This window comes from Crinia signifera, chromosome 3, assembly GCF_055691185.1.
Source record: "Crinia signifera chromosome 3, ASM5569118v1, whole genome shotgun sequence".
NCBI lineage: Eukaryota > Metazoa > Chordata > Amphibia > Anura > Myobatrachidae > Crinia > Crinia signifera.
Genome location: NC_139219.1, coordinates 120,817,764 through 120,832,679, shown reverse-complemented (window position 1 = coordinate 120,832,679; position 14,916 = coordinate 120,817,764). Strand labels below are relative to the sequence as shown.

Here is a 14,916-nt window from a genome sequence, read left to right as displayed (position 1 = left end):
GTATATGCCCTGTACACGGCTAAGAGTCATATTTTAAAGGAACTCATTCAGGAACTCTTCCCAGGCACGTCTGCTCCCATTGCCAGCCAAGCCCTGCTCTCTGATCTTTCACATCGTACACAAATATAATTAGAATTTCCAGCTCAGCTCTGAGCTCATTAGATATAGACAAACATTACACTGTGACCTTTCTTAAGGCATAACAAAAAAGCTAAAGGAATGTTCAAAACCAATATTCCTGATAATTGTTTTGAAGAACTTGATAGAAATATCATTCGATTAATAATGCAGACGTCATATTGGAGGGTGAATAGTGTGTACTCTCAATGATTTGCATACTACTATGATGTTTGGAGATCGGTCTTCTATTGTGAGATCTCTCGCAGTTTCCTGCTGCAATCTGGGAGCAGACCAAGGGTGGGGGACAGGCAGCTTCTGGAAACGTGGGTATTTTCTGAGAGCGCACAGGTTTGGATCTACCAGCACAGATTTCCTGGTCTCTGCCAGAGAGCTGCGTGGGCCAATCTGACCAGCCTCACTTAAATGGGCAATGTTTTTGTGCAGTGATCTGATGCTCTAGTGCAGTCCTGGCTAGCCTGTGGCTCTCCAGATATGGGTGATGGGGTAATAGGTTGCGTTAATAGTCCCACATAGTCCATCCCTATTACCGGGAGAACCCAATCCCACTGAATTTTTATCCAATTCAATCCCATCCGGAATTTACTAAATTCCGGATGGGATTGAATTGGATAAAAATTCAGTGGGATTGGGTTCTCCCGGTAATAGGGATGGACTATGTGGGAATACGAAGTACCACACAGAAGGTATTATGAGGAGAAACCCTTTCCCACTCAGAAAATTGAAAAAGAAAAAGGAAAAAAGCCCCAAATAGATCTGCCCACACCTCTGCCCATAACCAAGATGGCGGACGGACATCAAAATAATTCTGTAAAGGAAACCAGCATTATCGGAATGTGGGAGTTATACATGGGAGACGTGGACACAGTATACCAGATAGAAATAAATACAACACAAAGACCTGCAAATATACAAGTCCGTTTATGTTACTAACTACAGCAGCACAGAACCGCTAAAGCGGAAAACGGAAGTTACTATACGCCGAATGGAACGCAAACCGGAAGTGCCGGGTGGAACGCACGGCACTTCCGGCGCGCGAAACGGAGATTGAATCCCATTGGCTGATTACCCCTGAAAGACCCAGATAATGGGTACTTAAGAGGAATAAGGCAACACAGTATCCATACAGCTTGAGAAAGGAGACATTTGTGGATCTCCGAAACGCGTTGCAGCTACTTTTTTGGATACAGACTGCCTGACTGAGTGCACTTTCCACTTTGCACTTTGAAGCACCGGGACACTTTATGGACGCACGAGCACTTTATTGAGACTTCCTCCATAGAAAGCCATCTGCGGTGGAGCCGCAGAACTTCAATCGGAAGTAAAGCCCACCGCAACTTCCCTCTATGGTGAGATAATAGCCTACTCATTGTTTGTGCCCAAACCATCGGTCCATTTATTGCCTGGTTCATACCATCATCTATACTTGCTTTTATGTATGTATTTTTGTCCATGACCACGTATGTCATCAATTGTTATGTCACAATAAATTGTAAAAACTTTTTATTTGTGCATCCTACATCTTTTTAAGGGGGTTGCGCTATTGTCTAAACATTAACACCGTTGTTCACATGTATCTTGAATATTGTAATTGTTCTTAATATACATGTCATTTTTAAATGTGACCTTAGTAAAAAACTTTAATTGTAATTATATGTTTACAGCAATTATTTCATTTATACTAAGTATATCTGTTCAATGCATATATTCTACAGTCCTTAGCGCAACCTATTCCCCCATCACCCATATCTATACAATTGGGCCCCCATACAGAAGGGCCCTATGAATTGCTGCAGGGGACCGTAGAACTATACTTACTTCCCCCACTCAAAACACCAAGCGCCTTACAGAGTTCTTTTTTTTTTTTGCAATAATTGATTTTCGGGAATACTACAACTGTGGCAGGGAATTATTATTATCATTTATATGGGGCCACAAGGGCTCCGCAGAGCCTTACAATACATAAATGAATGGTGTGGAATGCTGATATGTGTAGTTTCACAACATCTGGAGAGCCACAGGTTGGCCAGGCTTGCTCTAGTGGATATTGTGGCTCCACTAGGAAGCCTGTTGCCCACCTGCACACCAAAATTAAAGATATTTCTAAGGAGGAACCCCAAATTTTCATATATAAACAAGAGGGGGTGCTGTTCCCGGCAGTCAAACATGTAGCATATTTGAACGAAAAGAGAAAAGGGACTGCTCTGGGGGGAACGCACTAAAGAAATGGAATCATAAAAGGTAACTTTTAATATGTTATTATTAATAATCCCACAATTAGCTTGAGTGGGAATGCAGCGAAAAATAGAAGTTAAAATATTGGACGTACTCACATATACACACAATGTGCACAACAAGACAAGAAATAAGTGCTTTAAAAAATGACACTTGAATCCTGTCTAAAATTATGCTCACAGAATAGTAGCCAGAGATGTGGTATTTATGATCAGAAAAATATATAGATGTACTCCTGTTCAATGGTTATTTAATCTCCAATGGGAAAAATACCGATTTCAATTCAACCTTTCTATTACTATACTGCCACCTACTGGTGGGTTAATGGTTTATATGGGTTCTTCAGGGACCTCTCTCACTATGGTCTTCTGATAAACTGTCCTCTTAGCACCATCTAGTGGTGGTTTCAGGATATTATTTCGGACTTGATATGGTGCAAAAGTCTTTTAGATTTAGTTAAAGACACAGAAAAGCATAGTTATAATATTGTGTTAAATAGAACAGTTGAAAAAAAGAAGGGGGGGAGAAAAACCATGTAATAGTGGAAACACCAATTACTTATGGTTTTCTCTGATCATGGTCGATGTGCTTGGATGGGTGTAGTAGGCTGTAAACCGGAATTGAAATTATCCCCTTGTGGTTTTTATAAGACAGCTCAAGCACATTTATAGGGCATTTGCTACCTACTTCATCTAAAGTGTTTGTAATTTAACACTTAAATGGTCTGATGGCGCCCTTGTTAAACCAACATCACTTATATATACCGTATTTTCCGGCGTATAAGACGACTTTTTACCCCAGAAAAAAATACCTCCAAGTGGGGGGTCGTCTTATACGCCGGGTGCACGGCGTGACATACTGGTATTATTATTTTCCGGGTGCGTCATACAATTATTACAGGGTAGCTCTCCCACCCCCCTCTTATGCATACGGTACCTTGAAATAATAGTATCCAGGTATGCCAGCGCTGCTCCTTCCGTTCTGCCTAACCGCCGGTCACGTTGAGCATTGAAGTCGGCGGCAGGCTCGGGTGTTTTCGGCGCGGCTCGGGAGGACTTGTGTGCCTGAGTGCTCCCGAGTCCCCCCGAGCCGCGCCGATAATACCCGAGTCCCCGCCGAAAATAACGTGATCGGCGGTTAGGCAGAACGGAAGGAGCAGCGCTGGCATACCTGGATACTCTTATTTCAAGGTACCGTGTGCATAAGAAGGGGGTGGGGGGGCTGAGGAGAGCTACCCTACAATATATTTTATGCCTGGGGGGGGGGGGGGGAGGACAGCGGCATGAGGGGGTCTTAAAACTTTATGTGGTGGGTTTTGCTGGGGCAGGACAAACCTGCCCTGATAGGTTTGTCCTGCCCCAGCAAAACCCACCACTCAAGGGGTTAATATATGGTACGGTACTATAATACTGGTCCCTGCTCCCTGTCTGCCCTCCCTGTCTCCCTGACTCCATGTCAATAGCAGCAGTCTGTGGAAGGTGTGCGGAAGAGGGGGTAGTCTTTTACAGCGAGTATATAACAAACTCTGTATTTTGAGTGGAAATGTTGGGGGGTCGTCTTATACGCCGAGTCGTCTTATACGCCGGCATATACGGTACATTATTAAGCTAGTAAACATATTTAGAAAGGTATTAAACCGACACTAGTGTTTCGCTGGCTAGTTCAGCTTTTTCAAGGCCAACCTGAGTGTCCCAGCTGATCGCTATTTATTGATATCACCCCACCATACTGTCATGTGGGTATATGGGCCAATCGCCACTACACATTAGTATCCAGAGGCCTCCTCCTCCGTCTGACGTATATGCCAACTCAGCTGTCAGCGTCAGATCGTGTGGGCGGTTGTTTACGTCACGTGGTCGGCGTCCCGTCCCACGTGACCAACGTCTCGCGTCATCTGGTTTGCGCGATCAATAGGATCATGTGATCCTCCAATATTATCTGGCTCCCATGTTGTGCGTCATTGCGCACATGATCCTCTTCTGACCAATCCTGGAAGTCTCAATGACAAACCAGGAAGTCAGTACGTAAATTTAGCCTGGAGCCCCAACCCTGTAACGAGCATGGTACATAACTCTTGGTTTAAATTGATGTTTTAAACCTATTTGTATTTATATACGGCATTGCATCTTAACTTTACATGTATTTAGTAGTCCCAAACATGTCTTGATGGCTTTGACGGTGTTGTCTTATCAAAAGGCAGTACTATGTTGGCTGTAGGGTATATGGGTACACAATATTATAACTATGCTTTTCTGTGTCTTTAACTAAATCTAAAAGACTTTTGCACCATATCAAGTCCGAAATAATATCCTGAAACCACCACTAGATGGTGCTAAGAGGACAGTTTATCAGAAGACCATAGTGAGAGAGGTCCCTGAAGAACCCATATAAACCATTAACCCACCAGTAGGTGGCAGTATAGTCATAGAAAGGTTGAATTGAAATCGGTATTTTTCCCATTGGAGATTAAATAACCATTGAACAGGGGTACATCTATATATTTTTATGATCATAAATACCACATCTCTGGCTACTATTCTGTGAGCATAATTTTAGACAGGATTCAAGTGTCATTTTTTTAAAGCACTTATTTCTTGTCTTGTTGTGCACATTGTGTGTATATGTGAGTACGTCCAATATTTTAACTTCTATTTTTCGCTGCATTCCCACTCAAGCTAATTGTGGGATTATTAATAATAACATATTAAAAGTTACCTTTTATGATTCCATTTCTTTAGTGCGTTCCCCCCAGAGCAGTCCCTTTTCTCTTTTCGTCCAAATATTGCTCTAGTGGATTGCAGAAGCCGGCAGAGGTGTCTATTGACACAAGATGACTCCTACAGCATTAGTATATTATAACATCACTCATCTCAGAATTAGGAATGAAGGAAAAAAGAGCAAAGCTGAGGAAAAAATTAGTACCAGAAAATGCAAGTATGCACCACTGGTGTCTTGTGGCCTGCATAATTTTGGGTGAAATAAGATATAGGGTGAAATAAGATATATTTGACCATGTATTGCCATTGCCTTTCAATTTCTGTGTTTGTCATTTTTCCTTATTATCTGTGAAACCTATAAGGGGTAAGGTCTTAATTCAGCATGAATCACTAATCTGAGAAATTGGAGTTGTCTGTGAGTAGCCATCCAGGCAGAGGAAACACCCTGTGCAAATCTGCAAATGGATCGCTAACCACTTTCCACTCGAAAATCGGGGAACATGGAAGAGACTGCCGTCTGTGCAAATGTGAGTATTCCTGAGGCTTACACTAATCTGTGACTGACACAGGCTGAAGAAGGCCAGTGCTGACATCACAGACATCTAGAAAATGGACTGTTTGCACCCCCCAAATGCTGGCTTCCTGTCAGTCAATCCCCGGCTACATTGTGCTTACGATCTATACATGTTTTCTGATGCTATGGGTGAGATTTAATGGGATGAGAGAATGAGAAAGTAAGAGATTTGGTAAGAAATCTCCAGTTTTAATAAAGCGGTAATCATTTACACTGCAAAATGAAACTGGTTTTGCAGTGTAAATGTTTGCCGCTTTAAAAAAAACCTGGAGATTTGTTACCAAATCTCTCACTCTCTGAATTTCTCATCCTATTAAATCTCACTCATTTTCTCCTTGCGCATGTGCAATGAGTACAGAATGCATGCGCAATCCGATCATCAATCTATTTTGTTAATTCTCTAGCGATCCATGCTGACTTAAGCCTGAGGTCCCTTTTCTGTGTAAACCTCCTGTTTCAGTAGAACATCTTTTTCTTAGGCAGATGAGGCTTACCTGGTGCGGCTTTTTGAAGACTCTTACCTATGCAGTGTCCACGCCAACAGGGTCACGCTACATGTGAAAGATATACAGCTCACACGGAAAATTCGAGGGTGCGACATCGAACTCGGATAAGATTTACATTTTACGATCTTGAAGCTTACAGTTTTCATTTTCATTTCATTTGTGGTTCTACTAGTTGATTCGCTTTTATACCGTTTTATAGCGTTTGAAAAAAGTTTACTCCTCCAATGCTGTGCGCACGGACATTGAAGCTCTGTGAGTCTTTGTCCCTTTAACATGGAAGTTTGTGTTATGCAAATGGGGATGGTTATTCCTTTTTTGTTTTTATAGTTGACAATAAAAATTGTTTAAAAAAAAAAAGAAGCAATGAGCATATTGTGCATTAATTTTGTCCTTTTTTATGAAGCACCGGCCTTGTGTATCAACATTTTAAATATTAAAGATCGGCCATCAGCTCCCCTACATAAAAAATGATATTCGGGTGATAGGTTGGCAGTCAGAAGGGTTAACACAATCAAAATGTCGTCATTTGGAAAGGTCGACATGAGTTTTTCACAAATGTTTTTTTGGTACTCTTTACCTAGAAGGGTACCCACGATTTTGATCATGGGCATCGCAGGTAAAAAATTGCGTCGGTCGCATCGCATGCGACCAAAGAATCGCATGCGATGCGATCGACGCGATTACCGCGATTTTACATAGGGAACAATGTTAAATGGGTCAATTGACCCGATTTAACATTGGGAACAATGTTAAATGGCCCACAGACCCCAAATAGCCACCCTGGGCCCCCCCAATTGTTAACGCCACCCCACGATCAACGTGAACCCGAAGCGTGGTGAGCGCAGCGAGCCCGCGAGGGGCGGCGGTACGCGTCCTCCGACCTTTTCATACCCCACTATCCACGTCGGCGTGGAGTTGAGAATAGATAGTGTCACAAGCCGCCGTCCGGGACCCCCAGCACCCGGACGGACGGCAGGAGCTGGGCGGCACAGGGAGGCTGGGGACGCTGCCGAGCTGCGCTCCAGGCCTCGTTCTAGAGCCGGGCGTCGGGGCGTTGCTAGGCAACGTCCCCGAACTTCCGCCCGGCCACGCGTGACGCGTGACGTCACGCAGGCGCCGGGATTTGAATAAAAAGCCGGCGTCTGCTGGGCACAGACGCCGGCTATAGCGTTTCTTATGCTCCCCCCGGTTCCTGGAGTATCTTTGGGTTTCCCTCGTACTTCCAGTGTCTCCTGCGTCAGCAGTCTCTGTGTCAGCGCTCCCAGTGTCTCCTGCGTCAGCAGCCTCTGTGTCAGCACTTCCAGTGTCTCCTGCGTCAGCAGTCTCTGTGTCAGCGCTTCCTGTGTCTCCTGCGTCAGCAGTCTCGGTGTCATCGCCTCCTGTGTCTCTTGTGTCAACGATTTCTGTGTCGACGTCTCCTCAGTCCTGTGTTCAAGGTTCCTGTCCACGAGTATTCCACCTTCTCCTTCGCTGCGTGGGTCACGTAAGTGCTCCTGTGGAGCCGTGGTACTTCTTGATTCTCTACTGTGGCCCGCCGTGGCCGTACCCCTCCGTGGGACTGTTTTCTCTTGTTGTCGGAGTTACGGGTTATTCTTGTCTTCTATTTTTCTCCCTATCTTGTTCCCTAGTCTCCGTCAGGTAGGGGTTCCCCTTTCCTCTCTGCATCCTGCTTTGGGGAATATCCGTGTCCTGTTTTTGTGGTTCGGTGGATTCCCTATCTCCTGTTGGGTTTGCGACTCGGTCGCATCGTCCCGTCCTTGGCCTGGTGCCGGTTAGTTAGGGGTTCTTCCAGTTAGGCCCATTAGTTAGGTTGCCTTTTGAGATACCCCCTGGCGATCGCTCACCCCTTGTCTCCACGTAACACCTGGCTGCATCGGGGTCAGAGCCGGCGTAACTGGCTCTTTCGAACGCGGCGGCTACAGGCGAAGCCTAGCACTACCGCAGGGGTATTCCATCTGCCCGGGGGACTCAACAGAGTTAGTGTAGGTTTCGCTGTGGCCGTCCTAAACAGCGGTCCCAGCTACGGGCTCACGCCTGACCTTCCACCTCCAGTCATTCGTCAAAACCACGTGGTGCCTCGCCAGGCAGCGTAACATTATAGCCGGCCAAAAGAAACTGACTGAATGGTGGTTGCGTCAGAGGTGTCACCCATATTTCTTTTGTCCCCGTAGTATTTTCAGTGTTTCAGGAAATTATGAATCCATCAGCACAGGCATTTTCAGATCAGATTCAGGGGTTAACCCAGATGGTGCGAGATCTGACCCTAAAGGTAGCTTCCCAAGAGCAGAGGCTGCGTCCTCCAGACCTCGGTACCCCGGAACCAAAAATGAATTTGCCTGAGCGATTTTCAGGCGATCGCAGGTCATTTTTTAACTTCCGGGAGAGTTGCAAACTATACTTCCGGCTTCGGCCACGTTCAACCGGGTCTGAGGCTCAGCGGGTAGGCCTGGTTATATCTCTGCTACAAGGGGATCCTCAAACCTGGGCCTTTGGCTTGCCTCCGGATAGTCCGGCTTTGTCTTCGGTGGACAATTTTTTCAGTTCCTTGGGTCTGCTATATGATGACCCAGACAGGGAGGCCTCTGCAGAAACACATCTTCGGGCCCTTAAGCAGGGTAGGGATCCAGCAGAGGTTTACTGTACTGAGTTCCGCCGCTGGTCTAACGACTGCGGGTGGAATGACCCTGCACTACGCAGTCAGTTCCGTTGCGGTTTGTCTGACGGGATTAAAGACTGCCTAATTCAATACCCCACTCCCACTTCTCTTGATAAACTTATGGAGTTATCCATCCGGATTGACCGTCGCCTCCGGGAGCGGAGGTCGGAACGGGGTTCCAAGATTCAGCCGGTTCCGTTTGTGTCGGCAATCCCAGAGGAGGGTGAGGAGCCGATGCAAGTTGGTGCGTCTCGAATCTCTCCAGAGGAGAGAACCCGCCGAATGAACACGGGCCTTTGCCTGTATTGCGGGAATAAAGGGCATATCCTCCGCAATTGCCCCAACTGCCCCAACAGGCCAGTAAAAGCTCGGGCCAAGTGAACGAAGAGAGGGTTCACTTAGGCCTCCAGCTTTTTTCCTCTCTAAACTCTTTACTAGTTCCGGGGACTGTGTGCTATCAAGGGGTTAAGTTTTCCGGGTCAGTCTTCATTGATAGTGGTGCGGCTGGGAACTTTTTAGACATCTCGACAGCCCAAAGTTTGGGCATTCCACATGTCAAGCTCCCTAGACCCATTACGTTACGGGGTTTGGATGGTAGTGTCCTCTCTAACGGGACAATTTCCTTACAGACACCTCCCCTGCAGCTGTCTGTTGGGCTGTTTCATCAAGAGGAAATTTCCTTTTTGCTCACATCCTGTCCAGCGGTTCCCATCGTACTTGGGTTTCCATGGTTAAAAAGGCACAACCCTATCATTGATTGGAACCAAGGGGAGATTGCTCGGTGGAGTTCCACCTGTTGTGAGCACTGTTTAAACATCTCATTACCCCTGGCCTCTGTATCACTCCCGGAGGTTCCATATCCTTATCGGGACTTCACGGATGTTTTCTCCAAGGGAAAAGCGGATGTCTTACCACCGCATCGTTCTTATGACTGCGCGATCCAGTTAGTCCCCAATGCCCCTTTACCCAAGGGCAGATTATATGCCTTGTCTGCTCCAGAGACGAAGGCTATGGAGGACTACATTCAGGAGAACCTCACTAAGGGATTTATTCGGCCATCCAAATCCCCCCTCAGTGCCGGCTTCTTTTTTGTGGCCAAGAAGGACGGTACGTTGAGACCGTGCATTGACTTCCGTGCACTCAACAAGATCACGGTGAAGAACACCTATCCTCTTCCCCTTATCACGGTACTATTCGACCAACTACGGTCCGCAACTATCTTTTCCAAAATTGATCTTCGAGGCGCTTATAATCTTATAAGAATTAAGAAGGGAGATGAGTGGAAGACGGCTTTTAGTACTCAGACAGGGCACTACGAGTACCTGGTAATGCCCTTCGGCCTATCCAACGCCCCGGCCGTCTTTCAGGACTTGATCAACGACGTCCTCCGTGATTTTCTGGGAAAATTTGTGGTCGTTTATCTGGACGACATTTTAATTTTCTCCCAAGACCTAGCTTCGCACCGGTCTCAGGTCCGTCAAGTCTTGTTGAAGCTGCGGGAGAATTCCTTATTCGCCAAGCTGGAGAAATGCGAATTTGAGGTGTCTCAGGTATCCTTTTTAGGGTACATAATTTCCGCTCGAGGTTTCCAAATGGATCCCAAGAAGGTACAAGCCGTGGTGGAGTGGGTTAGACCCACAAATTTGAAAGCGATCCAGCGCTTTCTTGGATTCGCCAACTATTACAGGCGTTTCATACATTCATTTTCCACCATTGTAGCCCCACTGGTAGCTTTGACCAAAAAGGGAGCTGATCCTTCGCTGTGGACCTCCCAGGTAGAGCAGGCTTTCGAGACCCTGAAACAGGCCTTTGTCACGGCTCCGATTCTCAGGCATCCCAATCCTGAATTACCTTTCATAGTGGAGGTAGATGCTTCCGAAGTGGGGGCTGGGGCAGTTCTGTCCCAAAGAGATCCGGAGTCTCTTGTTTTACACCCATGCGCCTATATGTCCAGGAAATTCTCACAAGCTGAGTCCAACTACGATGTTGGTAATAGAGAATTACTGGCTGTCAAGTGGGCCTTCGATGAGTGGCGACATTGGCTGGAGGGCGCCCCCCATCAGGTTCTTGTTTTGACCGACCACAAGAACCTTCAGTATATTGAATCTGCCAAGAGGTTGAACGCCCGGCAAGCCCGCTGGGCCCTCTTTTTCACGCGCTTTAATTTCATTATCTCCTATCGACCTGGGTCAAGAAATGCTCGAGCGGATGCTCTCTCTCGATGTTTTATTTCGCAACATGAGAGCAGATTCAATCAAGGTCCTATCGTCTCGCCTTCCTGTATTTATGCAGGCGTTAGCCAGACTTTGGAGGGACTTCTTCGTCAGGCACAGGGTCAGGCGCCAGCCCAAACTCCTGAAAACAGGTTATTTGTTCCCCCATCTCTGAGACGCAAGGTGCTTGTTGAATGTCATGATTCCAAGATTGCCGGTCACCCAGGGGTGTCTAAGACGCTGGCCCTGCTCTCTCGGGCGGTTTGGTGGCCAGGTATGGCTCGGGATTCCAAGGACTTTGTTTTATCTTGCCCGGTTTGTGCCCAGCATAAAGTTCCGCGGGCACGACCAGTGGGAGAGTTAATGCCTCTGTCTACTCCTACCAGGCCTTGGTCCCACTTGGCCATGGATTTTATTGTTGAACTGCCAGTCTCTTCTCATTGTCGAGTCATCTGGGTGGTCATCGACAGATTTTCTAAGATGGCCCATTTTGTGGCCCTTAGGCAGTTACCCTCTGCCAAGGAGCTGGTCACCTTGTTTTTACAGCATATCTTCAGACTGCACGGGTTACCCACGGATATTGTATCGGACCGAGGCCCTCAGTTTGTGGCACAATTTTGGAGACTGTTTTGTTCCGCCCTAAAGGTTAAAACCAGCCTCACTTCCGCATTCCACCCACAGGCTAATGGGCAAACGGAACGGTTGAATCAGTCCCTCAAACAATATCTTAGATGTTTTGTTTCCAAGTTGCAAGACGATTGGGTGAACGTTTTGCCGTTAGCTGAATTTGCGTATAACAACGCATATCATTCGGCTTCTAAAACATCGCCCTTCTTCTCAGTCTTTGGGTTCCATCCACGAGCCAATTCTCTGGGACCAGAAGCCTCCAGGTCCTCTTCTTCGGCTGCCACTCGGCTCAGAGTCATTTGGAGGAAGGTTCACATGGCGCTGAAGGAAGCTGCATTTAAGGCGAAAGTATTTGCGGATAAAACCAGACGTCCTTGCCGTTTTAAGGTTGGTGACAGGGTGTGGCTCTCCGCCCGGAATATCAAGCTTCACCAACCCTCGGCAAGGTTGGGACCTCGGTTCATCGGCCCATTTCGGATCATTAAGAGAGTTAATCCAGTAGCATTTCGGCTCTCGCTACCTAAGTCTCTCAAAATTACGAATACTTTCCATGCTTCTCTTCTTAAACCGGTGACCTTTTCGAGGAAGTTTCCACGCAAAACCAGGAGCGGTGCCACCCCAGTGATGGTGCGTGGTCAGCCAGAATTCAGAGTTGAGAAGATTCTGGACTCCAAGTTTGTGAGAGGGTCTTTGAAGTTCCTCGTACATTGGAGGGGTTTCGGTCCCGAAGAGAGATCGTGGGTTCCTGATAAGGATCTACATTCGCCCAATCTCAAGAGGTCTTTTTTCCGACAGTTTCCACACAAGCCCGGTGGTAAGGGGTTGTTAACCCCTCCTCAAGGGGGGGGTACTGTCACAAGCCGCCGTCCGGGACCCCCAGCACCCGGACGGACGGCAGGAGCTGGGCGGCACAGGGAGGCTGGGGACGCTGCCGAGCTGCGCTCCAGGCCTCGTTCTAGAGCCGGGCGTCGGGGCGTTGCTAGGCAACGTCCCCGAACTTCCGCCCGGCCACGCGTGACGCGTGACGTCACGCAGGCGCCGGGATTTGAATAAAAAGCCGGCGTCTGCTGGGCACAGACGCCGGCTATAGCGTTTCTTATGCTCCCCCCGGTTCCTGGAGTATCTTTGGGTTTCCCTCGTACTTCCAGTGTCTCCTGCGTCAGCAGTCTCTGTGTCAGCGCTCCCAGTGTCTCCTGCGTCAGCAGCCTCTGTGTCAGCACTTCCAGTGTCTCCTGCGTCAGCAGTCTCTGTGTCAGCGCTTCCTGTGTCTCCTGCGTCAGCAGTCTCGGTGTCATCGCCTCCTGTGTCTCTTGTGTCAACGATTTCTGTGTCGACGTCTCCTCAGTCCTGTGTTCAAGGTTCCTGTCCACGAGTATTCCACCTTCTCCTTCGCTGCGTGGGTCACGTAAGTGCTCCTGTGGAGCCGTGGTACTTCTTGATTCTCTACTGTGGCCCGCCGTGGCCGTACCCCTCCGTGGGACTGTTTTCTCTTGTTGTCGGAGTTACGGGTTATTCTTGTCTTCTATTTTTCTCCCTATCTTGTTCCCTAGTCTCCGTCAGGTAGGGGTTCCCCTTTCCTCTCTGCATCCTGCTTTGGGGAATATCCGTGTCCTGTTTTTGTGGTTCGGTGGATTCCCTATCTCCTGTTGGGTTTGCGACTCGGTCGCATCGTCCCGTCCTTGGCCTGGTGCCGGTTAGTTAGGGGTTCTTCCAGTTAGGCCCATTAGTTAGGTTGCCTTTTGAGATACCCCCTGGCGATCGCTCACCCCTTGTCTCCACGTAACACCTGGCTGCATCGGGGTCAGAGCCGGCGTAACTGGCTCTTTCGAACGCGGCGGCTACAGGCGAAGCCTAGCACTACCGCAGGGGTATTCCATCTGCCCGGGGGACTCAACAGAGTTAGTGTAGGTTTCGCTGTGGCCGTCCTAAACAGCGGTCCCAGCTACGGGCTCACGCCTGACCTTCCACCTCCAGTCATTCGTCAAAACCACGTGGTGCCTCGCCAGGCAGCGTAACAGATAGTGTGGTGAGCGCAGCGAGCCACCGAGCCCGAAGCATGGCGAGCCCTGCGAGGGGACGCGGATACCTGTGAAGCCCGCGAAGGGACGTGTTTACCTGTGAAGGTATCCGCGTCCCCTCGCGGGGCTCGCTGCGCTCACCACGCTTCGGGCTAGGTGGCTCGCTACGCTCGCCACACTATCTATTCTCAACTCCACGCCGACGTGGATAGTGGGGGTATGAAATATTGTTCCCTATGTAAAATCGCGGTAATCGGTAACCGACGCAATTTACATTTTAACATGGGTTTCAATGTAAAATCGCGGGCATCACATCGGTCGCATCGCAAATGGCATGCGATGTACATGCGATGCCCGCGATGGGCGCCCTTCTAGGTAAAGAGTACCGTTTTTTTTTCTTTTGATGGCCTTTAATACTGTACAATCCACCTGGACTACAGGTGGGAACAATAAAGTGTGCCAAGCGCAGCAGTAATAGAACAAGGTAACATCTGCATCCGATTGATCACATCTGATTCCACTTTAATTTCCCCGATAGCTCACTGCAAGTCCTTCAGTGATATTTTTCCATTCCTTAAATCGCCAAATCAGATGAAGGGCTGCCGGGTAAGTTCAAGTGAAATCATTTCCGACTTGTGCCTCGGACGAGTGAGGCTGGTGTATGGGAGACTAGTGTAGATTATGTTGGGCTTCCAAGACTAGAATGCACATTTACTAACAATTACAAATTTATGTATAAGTTCATCTGTCAGTAGTAGTATATTTAGCCCGGACGAGCAACATCTAATTTTAGTAAATATACCCATAGGGTCGACACTATGAAGTTCGACATACATTAGGTCAACCAATAAAGTTCGACAGGGCTTAGGCCAACATGGCTAAGGTTCACAGGGTCAGATGGTCGACAGATGCAAAAGGTCAACAATGGGAAGTTTAACATGAGTTTTTTTCACTTTTTTTTGTTCCAAATTTCAATGTAAGTTGACATGGCCACCATATCAGTGTACTGTGTCCTTTTGCATGGCTCGCTGCGCTTGCCATGCTTTGGCTGCTCTTGACACTATTATATTCTCCCTCCAATGAAGGGTATGAAATACTGCCTGTTTTTACCTTTTGACTGTCGACCTTTCCATTTTTTACTGAATGCTTGTTGTCTTTCTGACCCTGTCGGTCTTAGCCATGTCTACCTATTTAATTTTCCTACCTAAGCCCCGTCGACCTTTAGTGGTCGA

At 47.6% G+C, this 14,916-nt stretch overlaps 1 protein-coding gene across 1 annotated transcript in view; it reads left to right on the top strand.

The window, feature by feature from the left end:
- LOC146062906 (histone H3-like centromeric protein A) overlaps positions 1-6,278 on the top strand; it is a 34,244-nt gene extending 27,966 nt beyond the window's left edge. The window contains exon 4 of the mRNA XM_083174914.1: positions 6,144-6,278. Within this exon, the coding sequence (XP_083031040.1) occupies positions 6,144-6,278 (135 nt within the window). The remainder of the gene's footprint in view (positions 1-6,143) is intronic.
- Positions 6,279-14,916: the final 8,638 nt, after the last annotated feature.